We start from the raw sequence: 20,644 nt of genomic DNA, 5'->3' as shown, positions 1-20,644 counted from the left end.
TCATTGGGGTTTGTCACTTTCTTCAATAACTGTGGTATCATTTTAATTTCTCGTTCGTCTTGCAAAATTAATTTTCTTAAACATGTCTCTCAGCGTTTATTCTTTTATTTATGGTATGCAGTTTTGCTGTTCTCTCTCCAGCCTGAAAATGATCAGAGCTGCATTTTTTTTCTCTTTCTAGTAAATATCAAGAAGTGTTCTTCTAAAGAGGATTTATGGCTTTTAATCAATTTTATATTGTTTTTCCTTGTAATATAGCTGAGTTATTGTTGTCTGACCTTTAATGAAGATCTCCTTTCTTAGGTTGTTGAAACTTTTCTTCAGCTTTGACCACATTTAGTACATTAGTAGCAGCAGTTTTTCTTCTCTTTTTCTTTTTCCTTTTTTTTTTTTTTTTTTAAGGCATTTTCCTGACTTTGGCAAAACGTATCTGTCTCTAGAGCAGAGGTTTAAAGGTATTTAATAAAACATTCCAATGATACAACTCATAGCACCTTGTCATTTTGGGGCAGATTGGGTAGGCAGAGTGTAATCTGGCTAGGATCGTCCTGCTCTTGATGGGAGGGTATGGGGGGATAACTGGCTGTTTGCTGGAACGGCCACAGCTTTGTTTCTTTCTCTTGTGGCGCAGAATCTGTATCTGGCACAATTGTTACCTGAAATAGTATGGCCGTAGGCAAAATGTGAAGCAGGAGGTGCGCAACGTGCTGCTTCATGAGTTCTTGTAGAGGAACCAAAATACTAGTTATGCTGAGGGGAAGCACCTGGAGTTTTGTGGCTGTGGTACAGACAGATGGAAAACAGAGAATCTGTTTTTCGGCAGTGCATAAAAGTATTGTGATGAGCTGTGCACCTCAAAAGCTGGGGTTTCTTTTGGGTTATTTGGCCTGCAGTGTGCATCTGACAAAGCGATTTGGCTGCTTGTTTTTCTGGCATGGTGCTTGCTCTTTACTCCCTATGCCAGGCCTCAGTCTGTTCCTATCTGAATCAAAGGTGCAGTGTCTGAGATGAAGGTTTTAAAGATGTATGTTAGTAGAAGACAGTGCAGTGTGAGGAGGGGAGTCCATGGTATTTAAGAGGCAGTTTTTAACAAGTTTGAAGAAGTGACGTGCAGATAATACTACGATATCAAAGTTTTTGTTAAAGACCTCAAGCCTTGGAATAAGAGGAGTTGGCAAGTAAAGGACTGGACATGCTAAATGATCTTTCCCTATTGCTAAAACTAATTCAGCATGTGAACAGGCATGCTGGACTTCACTGCAAAGCAATTACAATTCAGTGTCTTGTTTGCACTTTGTTTTCAATATATGCAAAATATACTGTTGCTTTTCTTCAGCCAAGACACAAAATGTTTAATAACATAACAGTTCTTACTTTTTAAAATATTTTTGTAGCATTTGAATGCTCTAATCAAAGGCTATTTTCCGTCTTTGCACATAGCAGTCATGGCTTCCAAAAGCTTAGAGCAAGAATGAAAGGGAGAATAGTGGAGAGATTATGATTTGGGTTCTCACTGAAGCCTCATCTGGGACCAGAACCTGGCTCTCCTGGCTTTAAGCTGGTGTGCTGGTAAATACACAGCTTCCCTGGTGGCACATAATCTATCATTATGGGACACAAAAACACAAAAAGGTTTTAAGATTTTACAATGACTGGATTTTTATTTTGATAGCAATGTTTTTTTGTGGAATCACTACAGCGGACACTGACAATAAAAAATAGTTGGTTTTTTTTTTTCCCTTTGACTAAATGTGGGCTTTTAACTTTCACTCGTTCTGGTCAAACAAGTGTACAGCTTCCTAGCTACATTTTGGTAGCTATCATTCATATGTTGCTCAATATAGTAATACTGGCTCACGTTATTTCATGTGAGTGTTTTTCAAGTATCCTTGAAGCAACCATGGGGTTCTAAGCTCCCATTATCCACCTTTTACTATCACAGAAGTGAGTATGTACTTACTGAAATGATGGATAGCTACATAGCTTATGACTTTCATTATTTTAAGATTCAGAACCCACACCCAGCTGAGTTGGTTGATCCAGTTGTTTAGCTTTTAGTGGTCTTCTGACTGAAGAAATAGCCTGCTAAATGTTAAACAGAAATTCTTTGCAGCTACAAGGAATTTGTGCAGTTGAACAGAATCTGGGAACACAGAATAGTGGTTTGATGCATTCTACAACAGAGAACAGATTTCTGTCTTGTATTGCCTGAATCTGCGACCCATATTCTTGGAAGTCTGCTGTAATAGAATAGCATCAGATTGAGGCTGACTCATTCTCCTGTAGTGTAATTTTCTTTTTTTCCACACAAACACCACTAGGTGTTTAGGCAACCTGTAGCTGTAGATCTACTTTACTACCAAATCCTCTGGATGTTGTGCTAAATAACATATGTAGGTGTGCTGCAACTGCTATGTGCTAGTCCTGTCAGGATCATACCATTTATGATTTCTTTCTGTTTATACTCAGATTTTTCATTATAACTTTTTTTTTTTCCTTTTCAGAAAAGGGGCTATGCTGTGTCATTATTTTTTAGGATTGGGTTTTTGCTTATTTAAAAAGTGTGATTGACTTTATATTCCTCTTGAGGTACGTTATGCCTGTGCTTTGCACTGTGGGTTTGGTGTTATGTTGGGGTTTTTCTTAATTATTATTCAGAAAGTCATGTTTTCGGTGTCATTTAAATGATAGATCTGAAGAAAGGTTCTAAGTAGATTTTGAACTGGAGGAACCAGTCAGCCAGCCTAGAAATTCATCGTTAATCAGATGCATCTAGCTCTGGCAAACCTAGTGCTGCATTTTACAAGTCCTACAGGTGGCTGTGACCTGGTCTTGCTGGAGGGATTCTGTTCCTGCTAGAGAAAGAGAGTACTTTCATCTGGTTATTTTAGTACCCATGAATATTTTTTACTCAATGTCTAAGTAATACTTCTCAGACACTTCCCTGACTCCTTGCTGTAACTTCTTTTCTAAGCCACTGTCGTTACAGGGATTCTATAGCAAAACATGAACTCTTAGCTTTTCAGTGGCAAAAACCCCATCCAAGTCAAATGTGTCGAGATCACATCCTGAAAGCAAAAAAACCTTCAGAATCACAGGATGGCTGAGGTTGGAAGGGACCTCTCTATGTCATCTGGTCCAACTCCCATGCTTAAGCAGGGCCATCTAGAGCTGGTTGCCCAGGACTGTATTCAGACAGCTTTTGAATAACCTCCAAGAGTAGAGACTCCACAACCTCCCTGGGCAACCTGTGCCAGTGCTCGGTCACCCTCACAGTAAAAAAGTGTTTCCTGATGTTCAGAGGGAACCTCCTGTGCTTCAGTTTGTGCTCATTGCCTTGTGTCCTTTCACTGGGCACCACTGAAAAGAGCCTGGCTCCATCCTCTTTGCACCCTCCCTTTAGGTGTTCATATACGTTGAACAGGCTGAACAGTCCCAGCTCTCTCAGCCTTTCCTCATTTGAGAGATGCTTCAGTCCCTTAATCATCTTTGTGGCCTATTGCGGGATTCTGTCCAGTATATCCATGTCTTTCTTGAACTGGGGAGCCCACAACTGGACAGAGAACTCCAGGTGTGGCCTCACCAGTGCTGAATGAAGGGAAGGATTGCCTCACTCAGCCTGCTGGTAATACTTTGTCTAATGCAGCCCAGGATACCATTCACCTTCTTTACTGCAAGGCATGCTGGCTCATGTTCAACCTGGTGTCTACCAGGGCTCCCAGGTCCTTTTCTGCAGAGCTGCTTTCCAGCTGGGAAGTTCCCAGCATATACTGCTGCATGGTGGTGTTCCTCCCCAGGTACAGGACTTGGCACTTCCCCTTGTTGAACTTCAGGAGATTGCCATGCTCTGGATTGGCAGCATGATCCTCTGGCATATCGGCCTCTCCTCCCTGTTTGGTGTCATCTGCAGACTTGCTGAGGGTATGCTTTGCCACCTCACCCAGATCATTAATGAAGATGTTGAACAGGACTGGACCTGGTATTGACGCCTGGGGTACACTGCTAGTCACTGGCCTCCAACTAGATTTCATGCTGCTGATCACCACCCTCTGGGCCCAGCCTTTCAGCCAGTTTTCAGTTCATCTCACTGTCTGCTCATGCATCCATACTGCATGAGCTTCTTTGTGAGGATGTTACAGGAGACAGTGTCAAAAGCCTTACTAAAGCCTAGGTAGGCAATATCCATTGCTTTCTCCATGTTCTGTATGAAATTTACTGTGCTTACTTAAAACCAGAACTGAAATATATGCTAACCCTGTCTGTAGGGTGAAGAAGATAGGCAAGTCATTTTACCTGCCTATGCAGTATGTGTTTAATTTGGAATATTAGATATTGGTGGGTATTTATCTTTAACCTTCTGATGTTGTTGCCACTATCCTGTCTTTGCTAATTTTCCTTGTCCTGCTTTAACCTTGTCGTGGGCTAGCTTATACCTAACTTTAGATATAGGTCATTATCTATATCAGTGTTGTTATATCATGAAATAATAATGGTCTGCTGTAAGGGAATTTACTTTTTGCCATCATTATATTACCTGAAGACTTTTCAATGATATTGCAGAAAACTATTTTCAGGAGATTAATTTGTTTGATGTTTGCCATATCGGCTTTTTACTGCAGCTTATTGATTCAGCATGGTGTGTTACTGTTGTTCCAGAGAGGACCATTAAATGGTCAGAAGTACCTTTATCAACCAAACTGACAGTCTTATGAAATAGAAAATAATGTTTGGGAGCCATATTCTGGATGATACCATGAAACATAAGAATAGTTGTTACAGTCAAACAAGAGGTCCATCTTGTTTTTCTCCTGTTTGTGGCGGTGACCAGTGCTAGATGACAGGCAAAGTGTTAGAATAGGGTGAGCATATAGTGAAGCTTTTCCAGCTATGAAGGATTTGCAGCTCAGGGATTTCCTGAGCAGTAGGTGTTGGTTTAGTATGTAATAACCAAATAGTCCTAATTTATATTTCTTGGAATGGGGAGAGAACACCTGATTACTGAGTGGAGCAATGACTTTCTTTGTCATCTTGTTTGTTTTGGTGACCTGTATATTATAGTCTAAACATGTTGTCCCACCCCACTGCTGAGTAGTGTTGGTTATCTTGGGGCCTGTCATTTTGTACTTTCACTTGGGATTGTTTTTTTTTGCTTTTGTGCATGACTTTTCTACAGGTAATCTTATTGCCTGCTTTTGTGTGGTACTTTAGCATTTTTTTTTTTAATAGATGCTCCCTCATACTACCCACAATGACATAAAATGTAAAGCACGCTTTACGCTTCTTCTCCCTTTCTTCCCCCCCACAGCCCCTTGCGCCTACTCATTGGTGGAAAAGAGGTTTTTCACCTCTTTTTCTTCATTTATTCCATTAGGAGAAAGGTGTTTAGTACGGGAACTGTGGAAGGCTGCCTCTTTGCAAACTGCTTTTAACCTTTGATGTGGCAATCAGGACATGGCGATCTGGGACAGGATCCTTTTGTATGCCGTATTATGGCATGGAAGGCAGCTGTATGTGACTTTATATCAATGACAGCATCCAGTGTCCAAGATATCCTGGGATCAGGAAACAAAAGATAACATTTGCTTAAGCTTCTTATTGGTGTCTGTTTTCTGCATTTCTGAGACTTTTCATGACACCGATATACAGGCACGGGAGTTAATTTCCACATGGTTCAAGATAGGCAAGCGTGAGAGGGCTTTGATCTAAAGGCTGTGCGGCTCTGCTGGGCTAAAACCTGTTAATGGGCCACATAGCTGCGTCCTTGGGTCTGGCTCCCTGTGCTCAGAGTGCTTCAGGGTCTCAACTGAGGGATGGAGTTGAAGGATGTGTTTACTTTTTAAGTGTCGATAGGTATGTTACTCAGTTCTGTTTTCTGGTGCTTCAGTTGTGTTTTTTTCCTCTCTTGGATATCTGCGTATTGTTAGGCTTTGCTTGGAAGAGCGTTGTATCAGTTCTTGTATACTTCTTTCTGCTCAGGTGTGAAAGTCTCATAAATTTGCTGGTTTACAGACTTCATTGACATATTAAGTTGTCAAGAAGCCTGATCACTAAAAAAAAAAATTATCTACCAGGGCTAAATTAGTTTTATATTTAATTTCTATACTCAAAGTTGTTTGTCATTCCAAGCTATTTTTTTTTTTTTAAACGTACCTTTCCTTTTCCTCCTCTGCAACTCTTACCATCACCATGTAGTGCTGCAGTGAGGAAAGCTCTTGTGGTGGGGCCTTTGCCTGATACTGTAAAGTGTACAAATAACTTTTAAAGGCTATAAAGGAGCAACTTCAGGAAAAATCGAAGAGAATATTTTGAATGTTGTGCCCGGGACTCTGGAGTGTTACTTGCAGAGTACATAAAGACTTCCTTCCTTCTGGAGACATGCAGCGTGTGAACATTTCACCTTACATCTCTGCAGTTAAATCCTTTGTTTGGATTGCTTCACTTACGTGATTTTTACTGTGTGTTCTCTAAAGACCTAGCTCACACTTAAAAATACAGTCTAAAGTTGCAGAGAAAAATGAAAAATAGCTTTCTTTATATTGTTACAGAAATGAAATCTCTGAGATGGCAGAAATTGTTTTAATACTTATAAATAGATGTTCTAGATATACTGTTATTTGACCAAAGCTGCAAAACATCAGATTAGATATTAGCACCTGTAAATACTGTTTCTGTTCAACAGCAAGTAAGTTTTCGAGGGGAAAATTATGTAAATCTTGCTACATGAAATTTCTATTTGCAGTGCACTATACTTTTCATGTTGCTTGCTTGAGAAGGTCTTGCAGATGTTGACTGAGGGTAGATGATATAGGTGTGGTTGGCTTTTTTTTTTTAATTTATTTTTGTAACTGTTAGTTTCCTAACACAGGGGGAGAAGTGTGACCATACGTTCATTGAATTATTCTAAAACCTTACAGCAGTAAGAAAGTTCTGCTTATGGTTTGTTAGTTGGTCTGTGAACTGTTGCTGGCATGATGGAAATACTTGAGAAGGATGAATATTGCTGCAGGGTGACTGGCAAGGTCGGACAGCTGCTGACTGCTGGAGGGAACTGAGCATGGCAAACCTGTATCATAGAGGTCTATAGCGTCTTTAAGAAAAATAATTCTCAGCACAGCCTGCCTACTTTAAAACAGAAAATTTCCGTTCTTACAAGTTAGGCAAAAGCACAAATTGTAAACCAAAATTTTGCTTATGTGGATTTAAGCACTTGTTTAAATAGGGTAAAGTTACTTTAAAATGTACTGAAGTTCAATGTTTCTGTAAAATACTCAGTACTTTAAAATGGAGTTTCTCTGTAGCTCTCTTGTGTTTCTGAGCAGAACTTGGTTTTATAAAGCAAGATTTAGTGGAAGGATGGGTCCTCAGATAAAATTGTCTGGAAATAGAAGTGTACTTTGAGAGAAGTAATATCTTGTGATGAATAAAAGCATCACTTGTGAAGTCTGAGCTCCTGTAGCACTGACCTGTAGCCTCTTCAGTTGCTCGGTGTGAGCTTAGTTCCCTTCTATTGTGATCAGTGTGGGGAGGCTAGAAGTTGTAGCTGCAAAACTTAAAATCGAAGCAATCCCTACTTGGCTTGGACAAACGGACTTCTTGTTTTCCTCATAACTGTTTTTGGATGAATTTTGATAGGGGTATTTAAAGAGTGTTTGTCTTAACACAGAAGCCATCATCACTAAACTTTTTGTCTAAAATTGTGGTGAGCTAATACATTTCCCCCAAAATCATTTTGTGAGCAAAATACATGTTGCTTCTAACTTCATCTTTTGAAATAGTTCAGTTGCCTTTAATGAGAATTTTTCAAAGCTTAGCCTGCCCAGGTATTCATATCGGAGATTTGTTTTAGCGCGGAAGGGTCTCAGTGGAAGTGTTGGCCTTCCTTAATGCAAGAATTGATTAAATCACCTTTGCCTGTGCTTCTTCCTCCTGTGCACCATCAGTTGAAATTATTGAATAGTATTGTTAAAATTTAACGTCATCTTAAATATGCATGTTGTATTTTTCCTTCAGAGAGTCAGTAGTACAATACCATGCAACTGTGCAAGTAGAAAGGCTTAGATTGCTGCAGGAAATGTTTTAGTAAAATTGTTTCAAGTTTTTATTTGCACAAACATATTCTCCATGCAGAATATACAAACACATCTTTCAGCTTTACTCTTGTTTTTTGCTGGTTTAGTTTTGTGACTGGTGTTCACGCAAATGCTGGTGGCAGCACAAGGAAGGGGGAGGAGTGGGGGTGAAAGCAGCAGCCCAGCAGGGATGCAGTACTGGGGAGCTACTCGTTTTTCACTCTGGAGGAAAGAGTGGAGTTCTGCTTCAAATTCAAGTCCTCATGGATCTCTAAGGTTATTAGGCGGTACTTGGTAATTTTGCTCTTACAGCAGTTGCACATGAGATGGTCAGGGATAAGATAGATTTTACTCCCTCCCGCCCCCCCCCCCCCCCCCCCCTCCTTTCTGTAGGAGAGTTTAGTACTTTCAGCATTGTCACTTACACCCTTCTCTGCTCCCTCTCTTTAAATATTGATAGCAGCCTCTTTTCAATAATGTTAGATCTCTTTAGACCTATGCTTTTGCAGATAGACCTATGCTCTTGAAATTGGTGTTACTAATAGATTCACTGAGTATGGAACTCTTAGCTTCCTGTGTACTGTGTATATTTCTTCCCACTTTTTTTTTTTTTTACAAGTAAAAAAGGATTATGATGATTTTTTACAAATTGAAAAATGTCTTTTTCTTTGGTAGTACTCATTTTTTTGTGACACAAAGCTCAGCTAAGGAAGCTTTAAATGTTGCTCATAGACTAGTCTAGGAACCATCTCCAATAAAGCACTACTTTATTTGCCGTCAGCTTTTCATATAGGCAGTGCAATGAACTTAAAGGTAGGTTTTCCTATTCTATAATTGTTATTCGTGCTTGCCAAGAGGATAAATGTTAACGGAAAACTGCTCAGGATTCCTGTGGGAAACTGTTAGGCGATATACTTTAGACATGAAACTTCAGGGATGTTTAACTTGTCATATATTATGCAGCAGATCCCTGCTTGCTTTATAAAACGGTATGGTAGGTTGTGGAGTGTACGCTATTCATCATTGGGGTTCATTCCGCATTCTCCCACAGTAGTTGACTCTTGTGGGGTACCTTGCATGCAGATTGCTTGTAAAGTTTGCATTCTCTCTTTACCTTTTGCAGGTTGTCTTCACAGAAACCTTATCTGTGTATGTACTCCTGGCCTGTGTGAAGTAGTTGTGGCTGGAAATTGGGAGTGTGAAATCACCTACTAACAAACCAGCAGCTTGGCTTGGATAGCAAAAAGCGATTCTAAGCACGTTCAATTCCTTCCTGCTCTCCTTTCACTGTGGCCCTTTCTTCTTGTGCTTGAAAGTTATTTCTATCAGTATAAATTATCTTGTTTCTCAAAACAGACATATATCTTTTTTCCTTTTTTTCCTCAGGACAAGCACTTTAGAGTTAAACACTGTTGATAACATTAAGACTTGGCTGTTTGGACCTCTAATCTGTATTCTTCCTCATGCTCAGGGTTTACAAGTAACTGAAGTCTGCTGCCCATAGCAGTCTGTGTGTAGAAACTGAAGTAAGGCAAGTAAAAAGAAAGGGTTTAAAGACATGGGTTCAGACAGAGGAAGACAGTGCTGGTGTGTGTCCCCTTTTGTTAGTTTTAGAAAGGTGTTGCTGATTAAGAAAGGAGATCTGTGGAGTGCTAGGATGAACACAGTACCAAACTTGGGATTTTTTTCCTGAATTTGGAAAACCTTGTATTATTTTTGCAGGACTTACCTTGTTTCTATATCTTAGTGTAATGTGAATATTCTAACTAAAATTGGAAGCTATTTAGGGGCTTTTTCAGATTGCTCATCATCTTTGGGAAGAAAGGAGCTCAAGTTTTACCTGAAATGCCTACTTGATATTATGAGAGTATCTTTGCTGCCTGGAGAGGATCTTTTCTAAGTGGATTAGAAATTACCTTAGAAATTACTGTGTTTCCCACTTTTGGACACCATACCCTCTAAGCAGAAGTGATCTGTGGGTTGGCCCTTTTCTGGGTTCTGATCTTCCATTTGGTGAGGTGCCATGAAAGTGAGAGAGAAGTACTTTTGGAAACATTCTTTCCCTTTCAGTAAATATGATGTTTTCCATAACCCTATAGATAGCAAACTTTCTCTGGATTGTTTCTTCTGCTAGTCAAAGCTTGTTGTTCATCCTGTTTGATGGTGGCTTTTGTGCATCTGTTTTCCTGTCTTTTCTGTTTTGAGGAACTTACTGTTATATTTTTGGCTCTGATGTGCCATTTACTTGGATTTCCTAGAAAATAATTCTGTCTGCTCTGGGATACTGTATTCAAGCTTATACAAGGAAACACAAGTATATCTATAGTTAATGCTCATTACGTCATCTGCTTATTTTGTGTGTAAAGTTGTAAACGGTGGTAAAAAGACAGGAGTAAGTGCTTTTTGATAGTGACTTCTAAAACACATAGAAATCAAGAAAATACAGGTTTTGTGGCAGGACAGTAGGTGGGAGAGTAAAAGACAAACACCTCCAAAACAAAAACCTGATTTGAAGCCGAACACCATCCGGTTCTTATACAGGATCCCAACACCAAGTAGTATTTCTGTCAAGCTTCATTAAATGTGGTGGTGAGTTGTTCTCATAATGTCGTAAATATGCTGCTTAAGTGGATGTTGTGTACTGTGGAGGATGTCTTTCAAACAACAGCTTCGTTTCTTTTTGTTTCAGATTAAGGGAAGTTTCAGAGAAGCTGAACAAATATAATTTAAACAGGTAAGGCATATCACATGCTGCTGTAGATAATTTAGGAAAGTACAATTTTGCTAGCAACGACAAGAAGCAGATGATTGCACTGTAGATATAGCCTAGAAAGCCTCAATACTACTAATACTAAAGTTCAGAAATGCTTCAGATAACATGGTTCTTATATTGGGAACAAAATGTTAGGTTTTCAGCTATGACAAATTATATTAAATACCCTTCTTATGAAATGACTCCTTAATTTGAAGTATATAACCCCTGTTGTTTACTGCTGTTCAAATAAAATGAAAACTCTATCACCTTTTAAGGTTTTGTTCTACATTTTCTGTGCTTAATGACCAAAAATACATCATAGTTGCTTCAATTAATGCACGTTTAGTCATTCTTGAATGTTTTTATATCGGTAACCGTCGCTGCATCTTGTTCCTTCCATGTACCACTTGTTTTTTATTTTGTTCAGACTTTAAAAGTTTAAAAATGTTATTTATGCTCACTTTTTGTTTTCAGCCACCCCCCTTTGAATGTTTTGGAACAGGCCACTATTAAACAGTGTGTGGTGGGACCAAATCATGCTGCATTTCTTCTTGAGGTAAATTACTTAAATCTGCTCAGATAACAAACCTGAAACCATACAGTTAAAATTCATTATTCTAACATCAAATTGATCAACATTCTTCAGTAATTGAAGACTTGTCTTTGTGTTTTTTTTCTGTAACTTGTCTTACATTTCAATTTTGGACACTTGGTTTTCTTGTTTTAAATATAGGATGGTAGAGTCTGCAGGATTGGTTTTTCAGTTCAACCAGACAGATTGGAATTGGGTAAACCTGATAATAATGATGGGTAAGAAACGCTTTTCTTCATATTAAATCATTGTTTTAAACTGGATAAGCAGCTTTACTGCTTTTTTTGTTTTGTTTTTGTTTGTTTGTTTTTAAACTAGATTGCCTTTGGAATGGGTACTTTGAGTAGATACATAATGGTTATGGTGATGCAGCCAAACAGCCTAGCTTGACAAACTGGTGTAGGAATAAATAGTAGATGTGATTCTAAAAGAAGTGAGACAGGATCTCTTTAACTTCAAGAAACACCCTTCTAAAAATAATCCTTATGAAAGACACTGTTAAATTGTTAAGCTTCATGTAAAATCCACTCTGAAAGTGGTCCCATCTGGAGAGGCTCACATTTTAGACCTGTTATCTTCTGTCCAGGTAAGTCCCCCGTAATAGGACTATTTAAAGGTTCATATTTGAATGTAAACCACTTCTTAATATCAAAGTAGCATACCCAGGCTCAGGTTTATGGATAGAATACCTGGTGATTACAATTTCTACATATACGCTAACTGAAAACTTAGCGCAGTGGCTAACTCAAATCACTAATTAGCTTAATGTGTATTTGCAACTGTGCTATTATGGGTAGCCAATGTACATAAGATCTGTTAGGCATGCTTTCCACTTTCTTTTTGCAGTGTACCTCTTATTATACAGTTAGATTAGCTTGGAATATTCCCCAAGGGTGTTGCTTAAGCTGGTATGTTACCAGACTAAGTCCCTGAGAATTTAGACCTGGGATTCCAGGTTTTGTTCTTAACCCATTTGGGATTGTTTTGTGACTGATTTACCATCTTTTACTTTCAGTTCAAAGTTGAGCAGTGGCTCAGGGGCAGGAAGGACATCCAGGCCAGGCAGGACTAGTGACTCCCCATGGTTTCTGTCTGGTTCTGAAACTCTGGGCAGACTGGCAGGCAACACCCTTGGGTAAGTTTTGATAGGATTGAGGCTGCAATCTGTTTGTTCCATATTTGAGTATATGTGTATACACATATATAAATTGTATGCAGTATGTATAAGGGAACGTATAATTACAGCCATTGTGTAGGTAGGGTATAATAAAACTTTACTGACTTGGTTAAAATAACAGATATGCAAGTGACCCTTCAGTACCTAGGATACAGAGCGTTCTTCATATATGCGTGAAGAATAACTTGGTTTTGGCTGTGTTGTCTTTTACTGAACATTTTTTAGTTCCTTGATTTTGAAAAGCAGGTGTTTTTTTTTTTAGAGGGACACTATCAATTTAAACCCTGATAAGCTAGCAGCATAAAGTAAAATGAGTGCATTTATGCAGGAAGAATCTTCATTACCTATGTTTGCAGACCTTTGTGTGCTCACTTTTATTGTGCCTTCCTCTCCCCTGCCCCAAGTAATGAACGGTGTTTTATTAGTTGGTGTCTTATATGTAGTAATAGGAAAGGAACATTTGGAAAAAGTTGTTGCTCAGAACCTTTTAAAATTGTACTATGTACTAAATATACTATACAGATTCAATATTTTTATCATTAGCTTTGAAATTGATGGTGTCCCTTCATATAGCAATGTAAATTAGTCTTCATTACATAATCACAGTGAACTCTTCGTTATATGCTTTTGTAAGACATGTTGAACAGTGCTGCTTCCTAAGGTTACTAACCGTAGTAAGGGGAATTATGTATATAAACTGTGGTTTCTACATGTGAATTATTTGTTAAGAGGGAGGAGCTACAGCTTTTCCATGAAAGTGGATTTGTTGGGGCTTAGTTGCATGAAAGATAATCCACCCGCTTATACCCCCAAACATTTTGTGAAACCTTTGTGCATCTGAACCTAAAATCCATGTGTTAAATTTTAAAGGCAAACTGGTATTGTCATGTTTAAAAACTTACTGTGGGAAGTGTAAGACTTTTTTTTTTTCATTGTTATTTTTACCTGAGTATAACTGGTTAAAATTGTTTGAAGCTATGTACTTGGGAGACCAACCCTGAAGAGCTCCTAATTTCTTCCCTTGCATGTTTCAGAACTAGGTAGTTGAAAGTCGCTGAATTAGTAGAGTAGCAGTGAACCCTAAAACTGCTCTATTAAATGAAGGGAATACTGAACATAATAAAAGAAGTCTAAAAACTTTCAAACTGCAGAGCCCTTAGATTAGATCACTGGACTTAGAAAATTGCTACCATGCTAGTGGGCAGTGGAAAGAGGTGGAAAACTAGTGAATGAGCAGAAACGAGCAGAAAGATTTCAGTATTAATGTTTACTCTAGGTTTAGGCAGCTTTAATAGGAATAGCTGTGTCCTTAGGGTTTTTTCTCTATATAACAGAACCAAGTTAGGACACACTTGGAATATTTGAATTATTATATGAATTTAGAAGGTTTTAATTGTCAGATGACTAAAGTAGAGAATGCATCTGTAATTAAGTATTAAAATCTAATAACTTAACCTTTTCTTTAAACCCACATCTTCCTTGCTGAGAGTTGAATTGGGAATTGTTGTGTAGGAAGAATTTAACTTCCCCTCAGCCCCCTTCCCACTTTTAGAAACGGATTAACTGGCTTGTTTTATTTAAAATGTCACATTCTTCTTTGGTTTGGGCTTGTTTTGTTGCTTTTTGTTTGGGTTTTCTTTTTTTCCATTTTCAGTAGTATCTTTTTTTTAGAACTCTTTTTCTAACTCATGAGACAAGACTTCCTAAAGCCATCCTTGAATTGCTTTTTGTCTTGTCATTATCTGTGTGGTTGCTGGCTAGAATCCTGAAAATGTAGATGTCTATGTGACAGGGCCTCGTCTTAGGCAGATACTTGAGTTATTCTGTGGTTGCATGGTCTTGTCAGGAGGAAGAAAAAAGAACAACAAAAAAAAGAGCAGGATGTTAGTAATCAACTTAAGCCATAAAATGTAAGACAAGTATTCTTTCTTAAATACATGTGGTATACTTTTAACATTAATTTATTAGATACTGTTTCAGAGAACATACCTTTTTTTCTTGTCTCATTTTAAATGTTTTTCTTGAAAGGAGATTGAGGATTAGGGTGGTTGAGAGCAGGAAAGTTCTGCTGATACTGGTTATTAAATAGCAATAATACCATATTCAGAATCCTTTAAGGTAGATTTGTACAACAAAGTTTAGTTAACCTTGAAGAACAAACTAGAGTGTTTTAGCCTTTCATGACAACAGAATATTGAGTCCAGAACAGATTCAATTGATGCAGTTCTGTGGTGTTAAGATTAGTGGAAAGTTGTAATGATGGTGAGTTGTCTTTTTCTACAAATTGCTGCCTTTTTACTCCCTTGTTTTGATACTGACTCATAGAAATGAAAACACTGTTCAGTCAATTTAGGCCTGTTTTTGCGATGTATGCAGTTGATATTGATTTCTCCAACAGAGGTAGGTCCAGAGTAGAATATCTCTTGAAAAAGATCCATGAGGATCAGAGAACTATCTAGTGTAAGATTTGTTTTTGCAGTAAAGACTGATTTTTTTCAGTATAATCTTAAATAATTTCTCAGTGTAAATCAAGTCTCAGAAATTTTAGAAGACCCATCTGAGCATAGTGGCCTTCTGTCTAACGGAGTGCACTAACCATGAAGCTGTTGTATATATGCTTTTATAGCAGGAAGTTAACAGCCAAGTGTTAGATGTTATACTGCTGATTCTGGTGCTTGTGGAAACTCTGGGGAGTGGTGTGTGCATGTATTTCTGTATATATACATCCACACAACTACATGAGTAGGAAAGAGTGCAACTTCCAGTTGGAGTCCTGTTTTATATTTCTTCTGTGTAATTCAGAACTTTATCGATTGCCTGGTGCTCTTGTTCTTACTAGTTTTGAGAGAGACTTTAATAGTGTTTGTCTGTGAGGTCAATTTGCAGTATTTTTCAGAGACTGTCTACAAGTTACTAGTAATAAAACTAAAGCCTTAATTCTTCAAGTAGTCCCCAGGTATGCTGCTATATTAAAAAAAATATTATAATCTAAATCTTCTAGGAGTCGCTGGAGTTCAGGGGTTGGTGGAAGTGGAGGAGGATCTTCTGGGAGATCATCTGCTGGAGCTCGAGATTCTCGAAGGCAGACCAGAGTTATACGCACAGGACGTGATAGAGGATCTGGACTGCTGGGTAGTCAACCACAACCGGTGATTCCAGCGTCAGTCATTCCAGAGGAACTCATTTCACAGGTATGTGAGCTAGAAACTGCTTGTTGCCAAAAACCTGGAGAGCTGCTCATAGCATGTGAACAGGAATGTGTTGTAATAGTAGTGCATTTTCTCTAAGGAGTAATGGCATATAATTGAAAAGATTGACTTTCTCTAGCTGAATTGCTTTTATTCTTAAATGCCTAGTGTGAGTGACAGACCTTTTTTGGATTCTAGAATTTTCGTTTCCCAAGCTTCCACTAAGGCAAGGTATGTGTTTAATCTAGATGAGAAATGTCATGCATTGTTCATTTGCAGGTGGAAGATGTAGTTAGCAAATAAAATATTTGAGCTTCGTATCAAGCATGTATCTAATGAAGTTAAGTTTCTTGAAGGAGTATAAGGAAGGGGGGCAGGTTGATGATTTTTTTTTTTTTCTTGTTTCATGAAAGGAGTGATCCATTTTAGATGTAAATGAAAGACATTAAACCTATTTAATCTCTTTAAAATACTAATAATTTTTATTCATGGCCCCCACTACTTATGTTTTTTTATAAATGTAACTGATGAATGTTGGGTATAAATTGCTCTGCTTTTGCTTCTTAATGTACTAAAGCCTGAATAAGCTGACAGACTTTGCATTGTGTGATTAAGTGGAGCTTGTTAAAACAACGTTTTTCTCCATGATTGAAAAAAATAATACATTCAAAATATGTGACTAGTTAATGCATGTAATTCTTAGTTCAAAACAAGTTGCCTGGTCTACACTTGGAATACAAATGTTAGTTGCTAGGTCAAAGGTAGTCTGCTTGCATGCTTTGAACGGCCTACAGCTTGACTGCCTTGAGATAGGGGCTAGCGGACAAGGTATCTACAGACCCACTGATGACAGACTGACTCCTAGTTCCTTTCTCTTTTTTAATTCAAAACCCAGTAAAAGCTGGGGGCTTCTGCCTTCACAGAGGCAAGATGTTGGAGGTGTTCGTTACTCTGAAGTTAACCTTGCTTTCAGGAGGTGTTGTAGTTAGATGACGTCAAGCGGTCTCTTTCAACTGTGGAGTGGTAGGGTTGTTTTGACTTCATTATTCACCTCCAGGTTTTTTGAGAGTGTTTACTGATGTCCTTGATACCTTACATGAAAGAGAAAAACAGGCTAATATCTCTTGGTCCACACAGTTCCATTCTGTTATCTAATGTATAGTTTGTTGGTTAAATTGTAACTTTGCTTCCCTTGCTGTGATCTTTTGCTTTTTTTAAAAAAAATAGCATGCTTTGTCTACCTTTAAAACGGAAGGTGTCTAACACATTTTTGGGGTAACTCTAAAGCAGACGGATGGGAAACAGCTGGTCTATATAGAATAGGTTCTACTGTGTCTTGAAAATCTGTAAACTTCTGGCATAGAACGTTATGACAAAAAGTTAACCTTGACATGCTATTAAAGTGTCGTTTGTCCACCCACCCCTCCCTTTTTTTTTTTTTTTTTTTTTGCTTGTCAACTGGTGCCTGATTTTTACTGTGTTACAAAAACATTCAGTACTGGTTTCTTACCTTCTTCACACAGTTTGTGATCTTCCAGAACTCTGTCATCTTCTGTGGCATTCAGTAGAGTAGTCTGTCTGAAAAAAAACCAAAATGCTCTGAGTCCTAGGGTTAGTGGAATAGACCAGAATGCTTCTGGTTTTTGTACATTCATTGCACCCGTTTCACATTCGGAAGGCTTTTTCTGCATTTACGCTTTGCTAATAAAAATCTAAATGTTGCAGAAACTGCTGAAGATAAGCCTTTAGAAACAGAATGGTGAGAAAAACAGAGGAAGTAAGGTGGTTGTGTATTGAAGAGCAAAGCAAAGAGAAACCAGTGTCAAAAAGACGGGGATTGAAGTGTACAGTTGATTGCAGTTCATTGCAAAACTCTGTTGATTGATATAGTAAATTTAAGCACTTTTATAGAAACACACAGAACATTCTCAAAAGCAGATTTTGCTTATCCTTTAACTACATCATTAAACATTTCAAGAAGTGGATTGTAAGAAAATTTAGTGCCAAAGTTGGAATTCAGTGGCCTAACTTGGACTGAGAGAAGGCTGACTGTCTAGTACAGGATACTGTGAAAAATCTGTGAGCCTTTGTCTGTATGTACTGTGATTGACTTTTGGTTTTTATTACATTTACTTTAGAATTAAGCATTCTTTTTCTTATGAGTGGTGGTTGGTGAGCTGAGAATGACCAATTATACTCTGCTCTTACAGGCACAAGTTGTTTTACAAGGAAAGTCCAGAAGTATTATTATTCGGGAGCTCCAGCGAACAAATCTTGATGTAAATCTTGCTGTAAATAATTTGTTGAGTCGTGATGATGAAGATGGAGATGATGGGGATGACACAGCAAGTGAATCGTATCTTCCTGGAGGTTTGTATCTTGCAACTTTTGATAAGAATATTGCCAGGGTTTTCTTATTTTTCTGTATTTAAGCACTGACAGCGTGCTCCGTGCTGTGCGAGGTATGCAGCGAAGACAGTTCTTGCTTATAGAAGCAAAGTCTAAAGATGTGCAAAACAAAAGATGCACTGGGATGTCTTGAGGGATTAGGTTAGGCATTGAAGAATAACTGTTGACCATGTTTGTGGGTGGCATGAAAGTTATTTTTTTTTAGGATCCCAGGCTTTTAACATCGGCATTACTTACATCTGTATTTTGCTGCTCAACGAGATGCTGAGACTGCTGTGTGGCTTGCTTATAAAAGCTAATTCTAAAACCTTCTGATGACTTGAATGTTTTTTGCTACTAACATATATTCTTAAGATGCAGCAGTTTTCAGAGCAAAAATTATACAACTTTTTTTTTTTTTTTTAATCAAATTGCTTCAATAAGGGTAAAACAGCTTACAGTTGTTACACTTAGGTGGAGAATTTATTCTTCATCTCCTGCTCCCCTTGTAAATGCTGCAGTAGTCTGGCTATACCAGTAAAATGCTGTAATTGAAGTCTACCTATCTTTGAACTATTGTCTGTCCCATACAATTGATTTTTTTATAAAAGACTTTGAGTCATCTTTTGCATTGGCTAAATAATTTAGGTAACCTTTTCTTGCTGAGTAAACATATTTGAAAACATAGCAGCCAAATCTAATGTTTGTGTTAGGTACACTGCATGAAAAGAACACATCTAAACTCTGACTACATATTAGCTTTTCTTTCTGTGTGTCAAAATGACGTTTTGATATTTTTCTGATAAATGTTTTCTTTTCTGCTCATCTGGTTCACCAGGAAGATTCATGGGCTTCCTCCATCTTTATCTTGTCAATCATGTGATGAGACAAAGGTTTTTTTTGTTCTGCAGCAAAAGCTTTGTATTTCATTTTGCCTCTTCTAGTTTTAGTTGCATCTGTCAAGCTTCTTTATTTTGCTGTAGAATCAAGAATCCGCTGGTGAAAGGGATGAAAAATCTTTAATTTGAGTCTTGTTTTTTAGTGTTCAGCTTAATAACATTAGACAGATGCATTGGAGGAAGTAAATTCTCCAAACTCTTTCCAAGTATTCAAAGCAGGAGTTCTTACTCTAAGCATACCTGAATGCATTCCTCCAGAATCAGCCTTCAGAAGACAAATCACTGTTAGTAACCATTTACAGTAGAAGTTCCTTTTAACCATACTAACCAGCTTTCTACGGCATTAACTATTCTCTTAGTACCTCTTGAGATCATAAGGATCAGTTAATAGGGACTGTCTGACAACTTTGAATGTGCCTGTGCTACAATCTCAGAGCCTTTTGTATTTGAGATAGGTTAAAATACTATGCAGAGTTTCGCTGTCCAGAAAACAGTTTTGTCCTTGCCTTAATTTTCAAAGCTTCTACTTGGTTTAGACTAATTTTTCCTGTAAGGGATTGCAACCTCCTAGTATTAGTATTTTTTTTTTTTTCCTTTTTTCTTTTACCCCACATAGAAACTGGGCTAACTCCTCCCCTGTTCTTGTGGGGAAAGACATGGAGATGACAACTGAAATGAAACTTGATAGGTCCTAACTCCAGTTTTCAAAGATGTAATTTTAGTTTGTAGAACTTGCTATGTCTTCTCTGTTTGTCTTAAATCATTTCAGTTTTACGAGCAAAAAATGAGTTTGCACAGAAATGAATTAATTTGATATCTGGATGTGATCAAAACAGTAGGAAAAGTCTGGCTGAACCCTAGTCAGTGCTGTCGTTACTCTACTGTTGCTACATTAAATAGTACAAATTACCAGTCCTTGCTTGTGTAACATAACCACGCAGGCTAGTTTTCAGGAAAATCTGATGGCCAGAGAAACTTGCTTATAAGTCTCTAGAAAAATACCAATATTCTGTCTTTCAGAACTACGTAGAATTTTTTTTTTTTTAAGTCTTTTGCTCTAGAAACTTTGCACTCTTCTTGCTTTCACTTTGTCATCTCTCTCCTGGATGCTCTGATTCTTAGTCAAGATTTTATAAATGATTCTGAAAGTTAAAAAACTTCTACCTTTTTTTTTTTGTTGTTGTTGAATTATGTCAAATTATGCTTTAATGCTTTCTGATTTTGTTCCTTCCAAGCACAAAAAAAGCAAATGACAAGACTGCTTTTGCCTCCGGACTTTTGAGGCTCTTGCATTTTGATTAAGAGCATATGCTAATTTTTACTTTCTCCTTTCTGCATGTCTGCTGCTTTTGACCCTTAAATTTAGGGGTTACTCCTCTAAGCCTTCCAAGACAGAGAAGCTTTCTTTAAAACACTAGGAGTAATTTACACTTGATTTTAAAAATTAAAAAAAGAAAAAACAAAACAAAAACCTCTAAGATACTTTCCAACCATTATGAAACTAATAAAATCTTGTTTAATACATCATAATTTCATTAATATATCAACTGTGATAATTCCAATTAGTATTGTAAAC

General features: G+C 37.8%; 1 protein-coding gene across 1 annotated transcript in view; it reads left to right on the top strand.

The window, feature by feature from the left end:
- Window positions 1-20,644, top strand: part of UBR5 (ubiquitin protein ligase E3 component n-recognin 5) — a 96,591-nt gene that overhangs the window by 8,761 nt on the left and 67,186 nt on the right. The window contains exons 2-7 of the mRNA XM_082499249.1: window positions 10,759-10,803; window positions 11,299-11,380; window positions 11,558-11,634; window positions 12,432-12,551; window positions 15,595-15,784; window positions 17,992-18,151. Coding sequence (XP_082355375.1) covers window positions 10,759-10,803; window positions 11,299-11,380; window positions 11,558-11,634; window positions 12,432-12,551; window positions 15,595-15,784; window positions 17,992-18,151 — 674 coding nt within the window. The remainder of the gene's footprint in view (window positions 1-10,758; window positions 10,804-11,298; window positions 11,381-11,557; window positions 11,635-12,431; window positions 12,552-15,594; window positions 15,785-17,991; window positions 18,152-20,644) is intronic.

Source organism: Vanellus vanellus (genome assembly GCF_965231255.1).
Source record: "Vanellus vanellus genome assembly, chromosome: 2".
NCBI lineage: Eukaryota > Metazoa > Chordata > Aves > Charadriiformes > Charadriidae > Vanellus > Vanellus vanellus.
Note: the sequence above shows the minus strand (reverse complement) of the source record. Positions and strands in the feature narration are given on the sequence as shown.